The sequence below is a fragment of the Nuphar pumila genome, chromosome 16 (assembly GCF_984573655.1).
Source record: "Nuphar pumila chromosome 16, dmNupPumi1.hap1.1, whole genome shotgun sequence".
Taxonomy (NCBI): Eukaryota; Viridiplantae; Streptophyta; class Magnoliopsida; order Nymphaeales; family Nymphaeaceae; genus Nuphar; species Nuphar pumila.
The window spans coordinates 4,875,565-4,892,841 of NC_143264.1; the positions used below are offsets into that span (position 1 = coordinate 4,875,565).

Below are 17,277 nucleotides of genomic sequence, written 5' to 3' on the forward strand. Positions count from 1 at the left end.
TAATAATTAATCGTTCCACCTTAAAACTAAAAAGTTTAATTATTTACAATTCAACAATTACAATTAGGAAAAATAAAAAAAATAGAACTTCTTCAACACAGTCCTCTAATCATCGCCAAGATTTTGTGCGTCTTCTTGTTCATTGTCTTTATCTGTCCCTTCAGCTCCACTACCCTGATTATCGCTAGCAGCCTACACAAGAAAAGAACAGTCAGTATTGATAAACAAAATATAATGAAATAAATTACACACTATATGTGATTCTATCATGTGCTCATGTGTGATCTAAGGCAATAAAAAAACTCTATATGTGATTCTATCATGCTCATATGTGTGCTAAGGCAGTCAAAAAATTGAATATGTGATTATAGCATGTTCATATGTGTTCTAAGGCATATAAAAAAACTCTATATGTGATTCTACCATGCTCAGATGTGCTTTAAGGCAAGCAAAAAACTATATATGTGATTCGATCATGCTCGTATGTGTGCTAAGGCAGTAAAAAAATTGAATATGTGAATATAGCATGCTCATATGTGCTCTAAGGCAGGCAAAGCCAAAAATTTTATATGTGATTCTATCATAAATGATATATAACATGTTCATATGTGTTCTAAGGCAGTTAAAAAACTCTATATGTTATTATAGCATGTTCATATGTGTGCTAAGGCAGTCAAAAAACAGAATATGTGATTATAATATGCTCATATGTGTTCTTAGGCAGTAAAAAAACTGAATATGTGATTATAGCATGCTTATGTGTTCTAATGCAATAAAAAAAACTTTATATGTGATTCTATCATGCTCATATGTGCTCTAAGACAGACAAAAAGTTAAATATATATATATGTGATTCTATCATGCTCATATGTGTGCTAAGGCAGTAAAAAAATTGAATATGTGATTATAGCATGTTCATATGTGTTCTAAGGCATCTAGAAAAACTCTATATGTGATTCTACTATGCTCAGATGTGCTTTAAGATAGTCAAAAAAACTATATATGTGATTATACCTGAGAGGGACCTGGAATCGAAGATCCCCTATCCTGAACAGCGGCCTTGATCTCATTTCGGAGAAAGGGGGCGACGGTGTATTGGAAGTAGTAAATGCATTCTTTTGAAGTCGGAACGGATGATCGCTGGGTAGAAATCGACGATGGCAATCAAACCAGCAAGGCTTCCTTCCATGCCTCAATCTAAAAGCTTTGGAATCCTCCATGCAGTACGGACAAGCCAACCTCCCATGTGTGCTCCAACCAGATAACATACCATATGCAGGGAAGTCACTGATTGTCCATAGAACAGCGGCCTTCATGTTGAAATTTTGTTTTTTGTGGGCATCATACGTGGTAACACCGTCATCCCACAGTACTTTTAATTCATCAATCAATGGCCTTAGATATACATCAAGATTTTGGCCAGGTGAGGTCGGACCAGGGATCAACAGAGACAAGAAAAGATTTGGACGTTTCATACACAAGCTTGGTGGAAGGTTGTATGGAGTTACAAATACTGGCCAGCATGAGTATGGAGTTGATCTACCCCCAAATGGATTAAATCCATCTGTACATAGACCGAGTCTAACATTTCGCACTTCCATTGCGAAGTTCTGATGAGTACGATCAAAGTGCTTCCAAGCTTCAGCGTCAACAGGATGCGTGATCTTGTTTTCATCGTGTCGAACTTTATTTGCATGCCATCTCATGTGTTTAGCTGTCTTTGAAGACATATACAATCGCTGCAATCTAGGAGTGATAGGAAAGTAGCGGAGCGACTTGTATGAAACTTCCTTTGATCTCGTGCTACCATTGCCTCTTGTCTTTGGCTTGAACCGAGGATGCCCACATGACGGGCATGATATGTCGTTTTCCTGCTCCTTGAAATACAACATGCAGTGATTTGGACAAGCATCAATCTTTTTGTAACCCATACCTAGAGCGTTGACCATAACTTTCGCACGATAGAAATTTTGTGGCAATTTCTCATCTTTAGGCAACATACTCTTCACAATCATGCACAAACGGTCAAAACATGATTGACTCAAATTATACTCGGACTTCAAATTCATTAGTTGAAGAACTGCAGACAAGATAGTGTGACTCTCACAACCGTTCCAAAGTGGCTCATCAGCATCTCTAAGTAAATCATAAAATCTACTAGCTGCATCGTTTGGTGATTCTTCATCTACGACAGTTCTTACATCACTAGAACTCATAGCAGAACCCAGTTCTGTTCCTGCAGCATCAAATATCAAATTCGTATATGGATTATCGTGCACCACATTCACCCGTGCATCAAAATCGTTTCTAAATTCTTCTCCATGAAACGTCCAGTTCTGATAATCACTCACAAAACCCTTCCTGTATAGGTGATGTCTAACGCCATGAGGTTCTACAAATCGATTATTCTTACAAATCTTGCAGGGACACCTAATCCGACCTGTGGGATCTACCGTACTGACACTTGCCGTTGCAAATTCAATAAAACTGTCGACACCATCCATATATTCATGCGATAACTCATTGTCTACTATCCTACGGTACATCCATTCACGGTTTGCAGTCATTCTGTCGTATGATGTTACGAATAGTATCCTAACCAGTTAAAAGAGAACCATCAGAATACTATGATGAAGAAAATATCAAATTTATCATGCAATATATGATGTCATACAATCACAAGAATTATGATGCATGCATTGATAACTTAATATTTTCATGTGCAAACTATTCATGACACGATACATTCATTTGAAGCATGCTTTCAGTATACAATTTCACATGGAAGACATAATCAAATTGAAAGTAACTACATGTAAGCATGGATACAATCACATCAAACATTGCAATACATCGAAATAATTCATATCAAACAAATATCAAACATGTACCTGCAGCAAACACACTTCAATATCCCACTAACTACTACCATGCATAGCATGGACTCCGTACTCCAAAAATAAGAACACTTCCATATTCATACATTAAAATCATGCTCAGCATGATCTTCGAACTCCAACAAAGTAGTCATAGATATCAACAACTAAGTGAGTGTGTGAACAATAAAGTGTTATATTCAATAAATTAAATAACATGTGATGCGCTTGCATCACTTACTCACCACGGGTATTTACCCGATTTGCATTGTTTTTGTCACTTACTTACCACGGGTGGCGGGGCACAAGCAAGTTCTGTTGAGAAATCTGCAAAAAAAAATGATGTTTTAAAATGAAGTCACCATGAAATTATTCGACCATATTAAATCATAAAACCTTAAAATACAAGAAAATAAATTATAAATAAACCAAAACATCATAAACTATAAGAAAAATAAACCATAAAATTAAATAAAAAAGCCACAATTTAAACCTTAATCAAACAAGGAAAAAACCTGCCAAAATCAAATACAAAAAAATCCTTCATCAAATTAACTAAAAAGTATTAATTAAAAAAATGTGATTTAAATCCCTAATTATAGAAAATAAAAATAAAAACTCTAAATAAATAAAAAAAACCTAATCAAATTAACTATAAAAGCCTTAATTAAAAAATTTTGATTTAAAGTCCTAACCAAATTAACTAAAAATCCTTAATTAAAAAAATTATGATTCAAATCCCTAATCATAGAAAATAAAAATAAAAGCTCTAATCAAATCCAAGAAAACCCTAATCAAATTAACTATAAAATGCCCTAATTTTTAAATTTTGATTCAAAGCCCTAATAAAACAAAATCAAATAAAAAACCCTAATTAAATTAACTACAAATAGCCTTAATTTAAGAAATTTGATTCAATTGCTTAATAAATGAAAATCAAAATAAAAAATCCTAATCAATGAAAATCAAAGAAAACTAAACAATAAAAATAAAATAAAAACCCTAATTTCTGAAAAAAGAAAAAAAAGAGCAAGAAACCAGGGGGTCGACCCCCGGCCGGACACGGCAGGGGGTCGACCCCCGGCCGGACATCAAAAGGGGTTGACCCCCTGCCGGACAAGGCAGGGGGTTGACCCCTGGCCGGAGACGGCAAGGGGGTCGACCCCGGCCGGACAAGGCAGGGGGTTGACCCCCTGCCGGACATCAAAAGGGGTTGACCCCCTGCCGGGGTTGACCCCCTGCCGGACACGGCGGGGGGTCGACCCCCGGCCGGACATGGCGGGGGGTCGACCCCCCCCCCCCCGGCCGGACACGGCAGGGGGTCGACCCCCTACCAGGGTTGACCCCCGGCCGGACACGGCAGAGGGTCGACCACCTACCGGGGTCGACCGCCTGGCAGAGTCGACCCCCTGCCGGAAAACGCAGGGGGTCGACCGCCTGGCAGAGTCGACCCCCTGCCGGAAAACGCAGGGGGTCGACCGCCTGGCAGAGTCGACCCCCTGCCGGAAAAAGCAGGGGGTCGACCTCCAATCCATTTACGTACCTGCGGTTGCTCCGGGCAGCGACGGCGGCAGCGGAAGGTTGACGGAAGGAAGAGGGCGGCAGGAGGGAGAGGGCGGCGGGCGGGAGCAGCGAAAGGAGAAAGGAAAAAGAGGGCTGGGATTAGGGGTAATGCGACATATAGCGACGGCTTAGCGACGGATTAATTCCGTCGCTAAGCCATCGTAATTCAAAAAACAAAAAAGGCGACAGAAAATATTTCGTCGCCTAGGCCGTCGCTATGTTGCGACGGAATCTTAGCCGTCGCAATTCCGTCGCTAACTGTCGTATTTATTGCGACAAAACATTCTCTCGCAAAATCCGTCGCTACTTAGTGACGGATTTTGCGAGGGAATGTTTTCTGTCGCTAGTTTCGTAAAATTCTACAAATATAGCGATGGATTCATTTCTCTCGTTAATCTGTCGCTAAGTAGCGACGATATAACTCCGTCGCTAAATTCCGTCGCTAATCAACTATTTTTTTGTAGTGATAGGTTTAGTATTATAGCATATAAGATAGCGTATTACACCTTTTCTACATCAATTTGTCACTTATGCATGCATTAGAAAGCTTATAAACTATAATCACATTGGTAATTAATACACTTTGTTGTATAACATATATCATGAGTATTTGTATTATATGCTACAAAACTGATCTGCAATGCACTCCCTCACCCAACTTTTCAACGTCTTGTCCAAGTTTGAACAATGTGAATGAAGGGTCTCATATCTTTTGTCAATTTTTTCTTACAATCAACTTCAATTTTCATCATATTTAACATCCTTTAAACTCCCAATCAAGGAGGCTCATTTGACTTGGGGGCCCCGTCTGCTCACGAGTTAAGTTGTCCCTCTAACTTTTCATGACTACCTGTGTCATGGAAGAAAAGAAGCTAATCATTGACTTTGTCTTGTTTTGGAGCTCATCACTACTTTGGACACTTCAAGACTACCTCAACTAATGTTTCACAGGAAGCATGACCAACCACGCTCATATGAGGTCCAGTGGCCATCACATGAGTGCAATCAACAAAGTGTCACGGTTTGTTCCACTCCCAACAAAGGGAGAGGGTGGTGTATGTTTCCCCTGGAACACGAGGCCGCGTGTTCGGGGTCCGAATGAGTGCCACATTGGCACTCATTCGTCAGTTTGGGTGTGTACGAAGGAATATTGCGGATCCCAAGATATTCTTCCTTACATAACTCCCGAATGAGTGCCAACGTGGCACTCATTCGGACCCCCCGAACATGCGGCCCCGTGTTCGCGGGGGGAACATACAACCTGCTCTGCAACTCTATACACTAGCACCAAAACATTCGTACCTCAATAACATGCCCATGGCTCGACGCGTGATATCAAGTCCCCAAGCAAACTTTTGATTTGATGCTCCTCCGCAAGCATGATCAAAGATATAGGTCTTTTCACTTCTGCCACTCATCGAATTCCCACATTGCAGACTTCACAAGCATCCCTTCACGTCCACCACATAGGCATCCAATGTAGAAATTCTGAAACCACACCACATCAGAGTGCATAACATGTTACTGAGTCATCGGCAATGTCATCATTAATCATTCTGCTCTGATACCAGTTGTCACAGGCTAATTCTTTGTGAGCACCTGCGACGCTAGGCGAACCCAACCTAATCAGCCTAGTAGCCCTAGACCCTACACATCATCCCATGTGCGGCTATTGAAATGATCATTGACACTATAATCACCCCATGTGCAGCTACCTAAACGGATGTTCAGCCCAATGCATCATCTCATGCACAACGACCTAACCCAAACCACAACTTTATGCATGACCTTATGCACAATGCCACATTACTCTTCATGAATATGTAGAAGTAGTTATCATTCAAAATTTTGAAGAGGGAGCGACGTTCACACCCCTTTGAATGAACAACAACGTTGTGCCACCAAGATAGCGATGCAATCTCATAAAAGCATGACCCATGCGACCTACAAGTACTTCACAACTGAAGAAAGGTCATTGCCCACCTTAGCCTTGCGGCTAGTTGATAGCTGTATATCTTTGTGAGTAACGCTACCCAGGTCACTCATCGATGCCTAGGCACTCACTTGCATGAACTTATACCACTACGTACGATTGGGACCACCTAATGTGATTGTCGAGGAAATTAGCTCTAACCCACACATACCTCCGTATGTATCAAACGCTACGCATGAGCTACTATTATGCTGAGTTGAGAGGTACTTCATCCAACCTCCAAAAGCGTCCTCTAGTATGTTAGCCCAATACAACATAAAAAAAAACATACTATGTCTATGCCGCCATACATCATTGCACTAATGCCGATACCATTTCTCATCGCATGCCATGCTACCACTGCATATCACCGAAAAACCCAATGCATACCGCTTGTTACTACGCTCGATATATTTTTCACTCAATGGTGCTTCACACTTTCCTTGCCACATTCCAACCTTTGCAACATCGGACAAAAAATACACATCTCCTACCAAATGTGTTTGTCACCTACTTAAATGTCGAGTGCTCTCTATCACTTGCATGACTGATTATGCCAATGATGCTGCCTCACAACACCCATAGCATCCAACAATGCCTACAAGGTTAGTCACTAACACCCTTAGAGGGAAACCCTTGTCGAATGGTCAAAGTTGAGTGTACTCCCTGGTGTGCAAGGGGGACCTCAAGGGCTTTACCAACTGGAGGCCTGCCAATGCAAGGCCGATCATGAGGGGTTTTTGCTTATCTTAGCACCAAAGAAAAAAACACTAATACACGGTGGTCACCTATGTGATCAGTGGGGTCGGCTGGCACATGGAAGCTGTTGTTGCTTTAGCATGGTTGGGGCACATAAGGCTGGGTGGTCATGTCCTCAACCCAGAATTTTACCTCGAAGAGGCAGACCCAGACCCATTAAGTGAGCTAGTTCTTGGTGAGGTGTTTCCTTCATCATAAAAAAAAATGCCACCAAACATCAAGATACACCATATACATACCTACAGTCTTAATGCATTTATGGAAATTCATTACCTAAATTAGATGAAACAAAAATATTTTTTCTATCAATTGGGCAAATTCAAGCATATACCATCCCATGATTCGAACAAGAATCCATTACATGGTATGACGGTAATAGAGGAGCAACCGAAGAGAGCAGATCTTTCGTAATTATTAGTGGTTACATATATACATAATCCCTCCAAACTATGCACCCTGCAAGGTCTTGCAAATTCTTGCCAAAATCTGGTGATCTTCGGCTTCTGCCACGTGATTTGTGTCATCCTACTTAGTACAATTTCAGTGTGATTGGTAATCTGCCCCTCCCAGGGACTAGCTGTTGCTAAAATTGTCAAGATGATATCGTTATCTTATCTCCCACAAGGATAATGATAAATAGCTGATAAAATATAAAATATTGAGTTTAAACATGATATTTATTTTTTTGACAAAAAACTCATGAGAAATTACCATTTTTAACTTTCGGGTAATTTCTCATGATATTTTCTCAAGAATTTTATAAGTCTCACAAGATTTGTTATTATGATGACTACACAGTTACAATACCATGTTTTCTAACCAAAACTCGTATGTGAGTTTTTTTAATCAATTTGAGCGCATAGGTGGACCAGGGCGGGAGAGGGGTGTTGGGCAGGCGCAACAGAACTACTCCGACGGCAGGCGGTGGATGAAACTTCAGACTTGAGGAAGAATAATAAAAAGAAAAAGGAAGAAGAAGAATTTTAGGGCTTTTCGAGGTTTGCTTCGAAGGCCTTGTTTCTCACACTGTAGCTCTCTTGCTATATTGATAGGGGCCGAGACCCTTTCTATTTATAGGCCCCCGGATTTTCTCTTTTCGACGTAACAGTCGGTTGAGGAAATATCAGGGGTGTCAATGTTTTTGTTAGAGATAAATTTGTGAGTTTGAAAAATGATTGTGTTTTCAAAAGGTCGACTCTTGCTTATCCATGAGCAGGCCTTCTCATGGATAAGCATGAACGTGAAGGCTCATGGCCACACGCACCAACATGGGGGACAAGGTCTCTACCCCCGCACCATCTCAAAATCCTGCCCTCCATCCCCGCACGGGTTTTAATTTTAACCTTCATCCCCACCTCCATTCTCGTTTCATGTCCTCTATCCCCGGTCCAAACAGGGTGAGGGGGGACGGTGCCCCGTTTTCCCTCGGTCCACTGCCATCCCTAAAGAAAGATCGGAGCGGGGCAAGGTGCAGATTGGAGATGAGGACGAGACAGAGCGGAGAAAAGCATGAGTCCATCCTCACCTCCATTTCCACACGAGTTTGATTTTAACCTCCATCCCCGTTTCATGCCCTCCATCCTCGGTCCAAAGAGGGGAGGCAGGGCGGGACCCCGTTTTCCCTCGGTCCACTGCCATCATTCCTACCCATAGATGTTCACATCATCTGGATCTCAATCAGAAGCGCAGATCAATTTATGATTTTTGTGCATCGCTGATCATCGGTTATATAAAACTCAAACCCCACTTGGTAACTGCAAAAAGTGGGATTCACACAACTAAGAACTTGCGGTGATAGGTTTTGTTGGATATGACCTGATTTGCCTTCGGTCCAAAAATTTTAGTTACGTGATATTAACGAGATATTATTATGTTTTTAAAACTTTTTATTCTCTAATGCTTTTCCAGTATTTTAATTTTTGAAACCTTTTTCTTTAATGGTATAAGCAGTGAATTTATTTAACGTGTTGCAAAAGTTTGCAGCTTTATGTGCATTGCATTGCTGACCCTTTATAAAAGCCTCTGCATCCAGTTAAGATAGCCCTTTAACCGTTTTAAATGTGCCACTTTGCTTTCTCCTTTAAATATTTTAAACATCAAGTTTTTTTGTTATTTATTAAAAATCTAAAAAATATAATTTTGTGTTATTTTAATGGTAGTATGTTATTCAAAATGTAGAAGAATCATAAAATCTAAAAAATGTTATTTTAATGGTAGTATGTTATAGTTATATTTTGCTTTCTCTCCTTTTAGACCTTTTTTAAACATAGACATTTCCCTGTTGCTTATATATTAAAAAAAAGGAAAGTACTGACTAACATAGTGACAAAATTTATAAATGGCAAAATATCGACAGCCAAAACTTGCAAGAAATTGAGTTTTTTTTGGAAAATCTTGCATTTCTTCTGCAATTTCTCATCAATAAAAATTAAGTTAAAAATATAAAAATATATTTATAACAAAATATAAATAAAAAATATTTAAAGAGTAACCACATAGTTTTTTCATTACAAGTAGTTGATATAATATAAATATTGTGTTTAAAATGTGATATTTTTTTTATGAAGAACTCGTTAGAGATTACCATGCTCTCTCTAACCCAAACTGATATGTGAGAGTTTTTTTCATCAATTTGACCTCATAGATGTTCACCTCCTCTGTCTCTCAATCAGAAGCGTAGATAGGTTTAGTATTATAGCATAACATAGTTTTGAGAGAATGCGTGTTAAATTGTTAATGGATGCCTAGCTGATTAATAGGACTCTTAAGCCCAACTCCTGTTGAACACATGTTTAACGAAAAAAACCAAACTTGTCTCACTTGTGTATTTTGATGTCTTTGCTATGCTATCAATATAGATCACAACATATCCAAATTTAATCCTCAAGCAAAAAAAATATAATTTTCTTGATTATCCTTTCAGTAAAAAAGCATACAGGGTTTATGATTTAGTGTCAATTTTTTTTCCAACAGTTGCGCTGTGTTGTTTCATTTCAATGTTTTCCCATTTCATGAGATAGACAAGATGGAGCCCGAACCCGTGCTCTACCCATTCCAGTAATTGAAACTTCTATTACCCAAGAAATTCATGACCTTCCTGAAACAGAACCAACTCCAGAATTACCCTCTGGAAAACACCAATCACCAAACCCTAGATGACTCAAACTGAGTACAACATTGTCTGTCCCTCATCGATCCTCTAAGAGATCGTAGACCTGTGATGATAAAGGATTTTTACTGCTTTGTTGCTCAATTCTCATCCCATCTGGCTTCATTATCAAAGCAAGGTGAAGGTAAAGGTACACGATTCCCTTTAGTGGACTTTGTCTCTTTTGAAAAATTCTCACCTTTTCATTGAAGGTTTTTGTTAGCTATTTCCTCAGAGTCTGAACCTGTATCATTTAGTCAATCCATCAAAGAAAACTGTTGGCGAGAGTCTATGGCTGCTGAAATCCGTGCTCTAGAGGAGAATAAACTCATAAGATGCAAGTAAATACACAATAAAATACAAGGCAAGATTGGCAGACTTGTTCACAAAAGCTCTAGAAAAAGAACTTTTAAAACTAGTTTCTAAACTGGGTATTCAAGATCTTCATGCTCTAGTTTGAGTGTCAAGATGATATCGGTATCTTATCTCTCACAAGGATAACGACTTATTCACGAGATTGCAATCCTCTCATATGAGAAGGATCACGTTAGCTGTTAGTTTCCCTTGTAATATTTTCTTTGTTGTTTGCTTTTTATTTATTCTTTCTTCTCCTTGGTTCCCACGATACATGGGATTGTGCTGTAATATAACTCAGTTGGAATACGATATAGAGAAAAACTCTCATCTTCTATCTTTGTCTCCCCTGGTATCCACATCCACAAAAACCAATCCTCAAAATGAGTATTAGGCATTAAAAAATTTAACCACTGATGTTCTAGCTGCTGCTTCCCTTCCTAAGTGAATACTTCCTGTGCAGCTCCTAGCAGAGATATACAGACCCACAAGCTGCTGCTACTCCATTATCAGATAATAAAAACAACCAAAAAGTTCATTAATGTTGTTACCCCCTGAGGCTAGATGTATACTAGAGTGCAATAAACGTGTGATACAAGAGCTAATCATGTGAGGAAACCTATTGGTGATACTAACTATAATTTACATTGCAACTTACACGTGAGCACCAGATACAAATTAATGCTCAGGAAACAAACAAAGAAAATTTCACCCTAAATGATGCTAAAGTTCAGTCAAAATTGCAGTACCCTCTTCAGATTGGTTTACTGGACCGTAATTTCCAAGCGCCCTGCATTTTGAAACGCAAGCAATATTAATTTTAGGCAAAAATGTACTATATAAATAATGATTGATGGTGGGGTTCCAGAAGCTTCATTACGAGAGGCTCATCGTCAGAATCGTCACTGCAACCCTTCTGCCTGTCATCAGCATCTTCAACACTTTGGGAGTTAGATGGACCAGGTATGTCTTCCTCAAAAATGCTCTCCTTATTTGTATCCATCGGATCGTCGGAACTGTTCTCTGCTTCAGACAGTACTTCAGAAGAAGCATGTCGGTTATCCTCTACACCATCTGTCAATATGTAAGTTGGGAACTGACATCAGTATTGCTAGAATGCATAAGTTAATCTGACAACTAGTTATTATATGATTATTCTTCCATTTAGTGGGAGAGAGACGACAGTCACTTGTTTTGCTTAACTGGTGAAAATACCAGGCAAATTAATTAAAGCGTGTATACCTGTGTGTGTGTGTGTGTGTGAGAGAGAGAGAGAGAGAGAGAGAGAGAGAGAGAGAGAGAGAGCTTTTGTAACTGATCCTATCATGTGGAAAAGGATGGAGTTGGAGTTGATTTAAAGGCACAAAACAGAAAGAATAAACGTCAAAAATAATAGCTGAATACCAAGTATTAGAAGTCACTCACCATCACTGTCGGAAGGAGAACCATCTTGAGCATGCTGTTGAGAATCCCTGCATGCATCTCCACTCTCAGTTTCATGAGTTCCCTTATCCTTGTATGGTCCATGTGAAAGCTTCACCGAATTACAATTGTTTCCCTTTCTGATTCTATTAGAAAAATGACCAACATTTTGGTTAAAAAATGCAATGCACAAATAACGAGGTCAGCAATTGCATAAAAAGAGAAGAAATACAAACGAATTGCCTACTTTTTGACAGTGCGCTTTTTCCTTGTAGAAATACTGTGGTCTTTCGGAACTGTTTTGTTTCCTGGTGACCTGAAACACCAATAAATGATCATCGTAACTATAATGAACTAAAATCAAGAACCATAAAATAAGTTAAATTAACACAGTAACTTACCTTTCCTTAGAGGTGGATGGGCTTGGCAACTGTCGTTGCTGGAAAAAAGAAAAAGGAAAATACTGACACAATTAGGAACTATGAGAAGAACCGAACCCCAAGAAAAATAGTTTCCTTGGGAAGCAAATCAAAACGCAGTTCTCCAAATCTGGATTAAAGAGAATAAGACCTTTGATATGTGAAAATCATCAATTATTTCCCATCTTTCCTTTTCTAACTTAAGTGTTTCAACATCCCCATCATCGTACAGTATCTTGGAAACAAAATAGCATGCATAAACATTAGCCAAGGTTAAGGATTTTCACTTGTTCATAAGAAAATTCAGACATTCAGATTACCAGATATTTTCTCTTTTTAACATCAAAAGATTGCACAACACCTTCATAGAACCTGAGACAAAAGCAAACAAATACATTGTGAATAAATGGGGGCCATTATGATATAGAAAAGTGCAGTTCTTAAAGCTAGGATAGTAATTTAAAGTACATTCAACTTGTTAACTCTGTATTATCTATCAGAAGGTTTTAGCAACAATCATCTGGCTTCCTTTGGGCATCCAAAGTAATTAAATGGGGATGAAACTTGGCCCACGATGTATGGAATGCTCCACCATACGTCGACCTGCAGGCCTGATTATACTAACAAATGGGCTCAACAGCCATAAGTAGTTCAATGCCAAGTCCGATTATGCGCACTTATGACTTATCTCTTATTCTAGAGTTCTATTGTTTGCTCACGGCCTGTGCAGAGGAGAAAAATCTTATCAACTATTTTATTAGCCTAAGACAATTTCACCAACTGCTTTATTTTCTTATCTACTAACTTTTTAGAAGTTTCTTATTTTATGTAACTTGCATAAGTTGGCTTACAGATACAAGTACACGTTGCTCAAGTTAGCAAAGTCAACTGCCAATAAGTATTGCACATGCAAATGGAAGCTTTAAAATCAGATTTTTTATAAGCAAAAAACAAAGAGTGGACAATCAGAACATGAAAAAGTAAATGAAGATGCAGTCATGTAGCCTATTTTCTGGGACAACTTTTTCCCAGAAAATTTGATTACATATACAATAATTCTTCTGCAAGAAACTTTGACATGTATGAAATGCAGTGGCAACCTCTGAAGGAAGACTCTGTGTGTGTGTGTGATGGTGACACACATTACACTTAGCCCCGTTTGATGGAAATTCATCATGTTATTCTCGATCATTAAGATACAACAGTTAAAATCCACAGTTATTCCATACATGGTGACTGATTCATGCAGACCAGGATTAATAATTGAAGTTTTCACGTTGTACAGAAGCAGATGCTAAAATGAACAAGCCAGACAAATTTTGCATTATACCCAAGATGGCAGCCAAAATACAACAGACACTATAGTTAGAAATCTGTCAAAAAGAAATAAAACTTACCATTTATCCATTGGCCACCAAACTTTTATTCTGCACCCGATCAACTCCAAATTGTCTTTGCTAGCTTCCTTGAAAGAACACTGCAGAAAAGTAAACAAAGGATCGGTTTGTGGCACATGATTTCACTTGTAGGAAATGGAAACAAATAAAATATTCATGGGTTGATAAACTAACTCGAAGTCAGCATTTGAAAAAGAACCTTGAATAGAAAACCAGTTCCGGCATGGTCAGTTATCAAATCAAGTAGTAGGAAAAATGGGGAATGATTGACAATGCCTAACACTGATAAAAAAAATAAGTGTATTCCTGCATTGTTGAATCAAGCAACATAATAATCTCATGAAAGCTGAAATTGAAAGTTAGTACACACCTGTTGAGCACCCATGCTTTGAGAGAGAGAAAGAGAACAGAAAACATAACGTTATGATACTTTTTGGTGGCTTGTTTTGTTTATCAGTTTTAAAGAATAACTTTAGTTGTGAAAATGACATAGTATTGTTAAAATCTATTCCAAAGAGCAGTAAAATAGCAAACCCACTCAAACAAATCTCAGATTGATGACCCATTTTCATATTGAATTCATGGTTTATAAGCTTAAGAATATTTTGAATGGAAGGTTTACAGGTCCTATAGCACTGGAGAACTCATCAAATAAGGATGAATTCTGCAAAGGCCGGATACAGAGTCAATTTGGCTTAAAACTGCAAAACCACACAATAAGGCTTCGGACAATATATCACAACTTGCATATGAACTTCCTGTTGCAGAAAGCTTACCTCATCTTTATCGTGGTTGGCCTCCCCATCAACATATGATTCATCTTTTCTTTTACTACTTGACGGAACTTTCTTCTTTGTGTGCAAGGTTGGTTCCAGCAAGTTTGTGCTATTAGTTGGTTCAACTCCCATCTTATGGATAGATAGTTCACCTTCTAAATTATTAGAGTCTTGATCGATACCAACTGATTCTGATGTTAAAACAGTGGTATTGTGAAATCCTACACCTAGATCTTTTTCTTTCTGTTTTTTAGGCTTTAAAGGGTCAGATAATGTTGATACATCGTGATCAGAAGCTTTTCTTTTACAATTTGAACCACGCCCATATGTTCCCTTGCATGTTTTTGTCGTTTTCTTCCATTGAGACAGAGGCACACCCCTATTTTTGCTATTATCAATCATTTCTTCCCCCTCCAAATATGTGGTACCAGTCGCAAGTCCCCGAACTTCCAAGCTGCCATCCCTGGCAATATTTTCTGAATGAATTTCTTTTACCATACTCAGGATATCTAGGTCATCTTCTTGCTTCTTTATTTTATCTGATGTAGTGGTCATGACTACCTTATTTTTCTTGGATTTTTTTGACTTTAGCATTTCCATCATCTTCATAAGGGGCAACTCCGTTCCATCCTTGTCACTAGAATCAAGATTCTTCTCATCATTGACAAATACAGGCTCAACCTGAAAGTTATTACGCAAGACAATGCTAAGCAAGTGCAACATATGAGAGAGAGAGAGAGAGCACAGCAAAGGATTTGAGAACTTACTCCTGCCCCATTTTGCAAGTTCAATGATTGAAAATGGACAAACAGATCATCCCTAGACAACCATGAAATTGAACACTCTCTGTTGACCTAATCATAAAGAAATAGAAGTAAGCCAATAGAAGACAACTCAAGGTCTCAAATGAAGACACCATAAAAAATAGAAAAAAAGAAAAACTGCTAAAGTGAAAGTATTGCATATTCATTTTTCATCCCTCACATAAAAGTTCATAGCATAGAGGAAACATTAATAGGTAGCCTTAAGGGTTTTCAGAAGGTATGGAACACAATTGCAGGGAAGATATTAAAAATAACACACTGGAGGCCAGTAGGATCTGACGATTATGCATAAAGATGAAGAAATATTAGCTACTTCCAACTGGTTTATCACATCCTCTGAGAGTTTGAACAATGTGATATAAAGTGGAGCTTACCACATTATTGTCACTCTTTTCAACTGGGCTATAAAGTACTGATGGTAGCGGGATCGATTGAATGAACTCCACATCTGGCTGGTTATTGCATAAATGTTTGATAATCATAAACCCAAGATCACATACTACGTGTGAATTCTGCAAATATTCATATGGAACCATCAAAAAAATAAATTAGAGATCTTGAAAGAAAATTGCATTGTGACATGAAGGACAGAACAAAGACATAAATTTCATATATTTGGAAAGGCATCTGTTTTCACTTTCTCTGCTAAAGCTAAGGATAAGGCTCCTCATGAAATGATAACCCACCTTTGACTTAGTTGAATCTACTACATCTTCAGAATGGTTGACACTTTGGAAGACTGAGACAATGGCACGGACTCTATCATGTACCTCTGCGCGAACAGTCTCAAATTTCCCTTCCTCATCTTGATGTACCAGCACAGAAAGAAATGTGTGTAACTTCCTAGAGAATAATGTGATTTAGTAAATGAAGATGACAATAAAAACAGATTGATTTAAGTAAATTTCTTTCTTACAAAAATATAAAAAGATAAAGAATAATAAAATCGTACTTAAATATACACAATAAGAAAAAATAAAAACTAGTAATATTATGCATTATATTCAAAATATTTTATTTTGGTGATATTTTAAAAATATAATGATAATTTTTCTGTTCAATATATATAGACACCAGTATGGGTGCCGTACCCGTGTCGACACTTCACGACACGGGTACGGGCACCAGACTCAGTGTGGGTACGCCCTGGGTCGGGTCTTGCACTGGTCCGGGTCGGGTCCAACCCAAACCAACTTTTTGTTAGCGGGCCATTTTGGTCTCTCTCTCTGATCTCGTTTCCCATTCCCCTCTCGTATGGACTTCCCTCTTCTCTCTCTATGGTCTCGATTCGACTTCCCCCTCTCTAGTCTAGTCTCGACTTCCCCCTCTCTCTCGCTCTCGTTCCTCCCCCCCTGTCTCTATTTCCCTCTCTCTCGATTTTGGTTTCTCCCTTTCTCTCGTCTTCCCCATCTCATTTCTCCCCTCTCTCTCTTATCCCCCCCCCCCCCTTTCTTTCTCTATCTCGTTTCCCTCTTCTCTCTGTCTCTCTCAGAGACTGTGAGGTTACTTGAAGGAGCTCACCTCTGGCGACATTTCGGTGGGCGGTGAAGAGGTAGGACCATCTTTCTCTGTTTTTTCATTTTAAGGTGTTTTCATGAGGGTTTGGGGTTTTAGATTGTACAGTTTCTATTCAGTATATATTTTGATATATATTCAATTTATATTTTCAGTTTATATAATCCAGTTTATAATTTAGTTTATAATTTAGTTTATATTAAATTTATATTCAGTATATATTTTCAGTTTATATATTATTCAGTTTTTATT

At 38.5% G+C, this 17,277-nt stretch overlaps 1 protein-coding gene across 3 annotated transcripts in view; it reads right to left on the bottom strand.

Moving 5' to 3' along the window:
• Positions 1–11,186: 11,186 nt before the first annotated feature.
• The window catches only part of LOC149812755 (sister chromatid cohesion protein PDS5 homolog A-like), a 55,863-nt gene continuing 49,772 nt past the window's right edge, over positions 11,187–17,277 (bottom strand). For all 3 annotated transcript variants that reach the window (XM_089990954.1, XM_089990953.1, XM_089990955.1), the window contains 12 exons: positions 16,197–16,353; positions 15,885–16,022; positions 15,454–15,540; positions 14,687–15,367; positions 13,911–13,990; positions 12,834–12,885; positions 12,665–12,748; positions 12,496–12,533; positions 12,342–12,410; positions 12,098–12,240; positions 11,553–11,746; positions 11,187–11,462 (listed from right to left, as the gene is read on the bottom strand). In XM_089990954.1, coding sequence (XP_089847080.1) covers positions 11,427–11,462; positions 11,553–11,746; positions 12,098–12,240; positions 12,342–12,410; positions 12,496–12,533; positions 12,665–12,748; positions 12,834–12,885; positions 13,911–13,990; positions 14,687–15,367; positions 15,454–15,540; positions 15,885–16,022; positions 16,197–16,353 — 1,759 coding nt within the window. In that variant the 3' untranslated portion in view covers positions 11,187–11,426. The remainder of the gene's footprint in view (positions 11,463–11,552; positions 11,747–12,097; positions 12,241–12,341; positions 12,411–12,495; positions 12,534–12,664; positions 12,749–12,833; positions 12,886–13,910; positions 13,991–14,686; positions 15,368–15,453; positions 15,541–15,884; positions 16,023–16,196; positions 16,354–17,277) is intronic.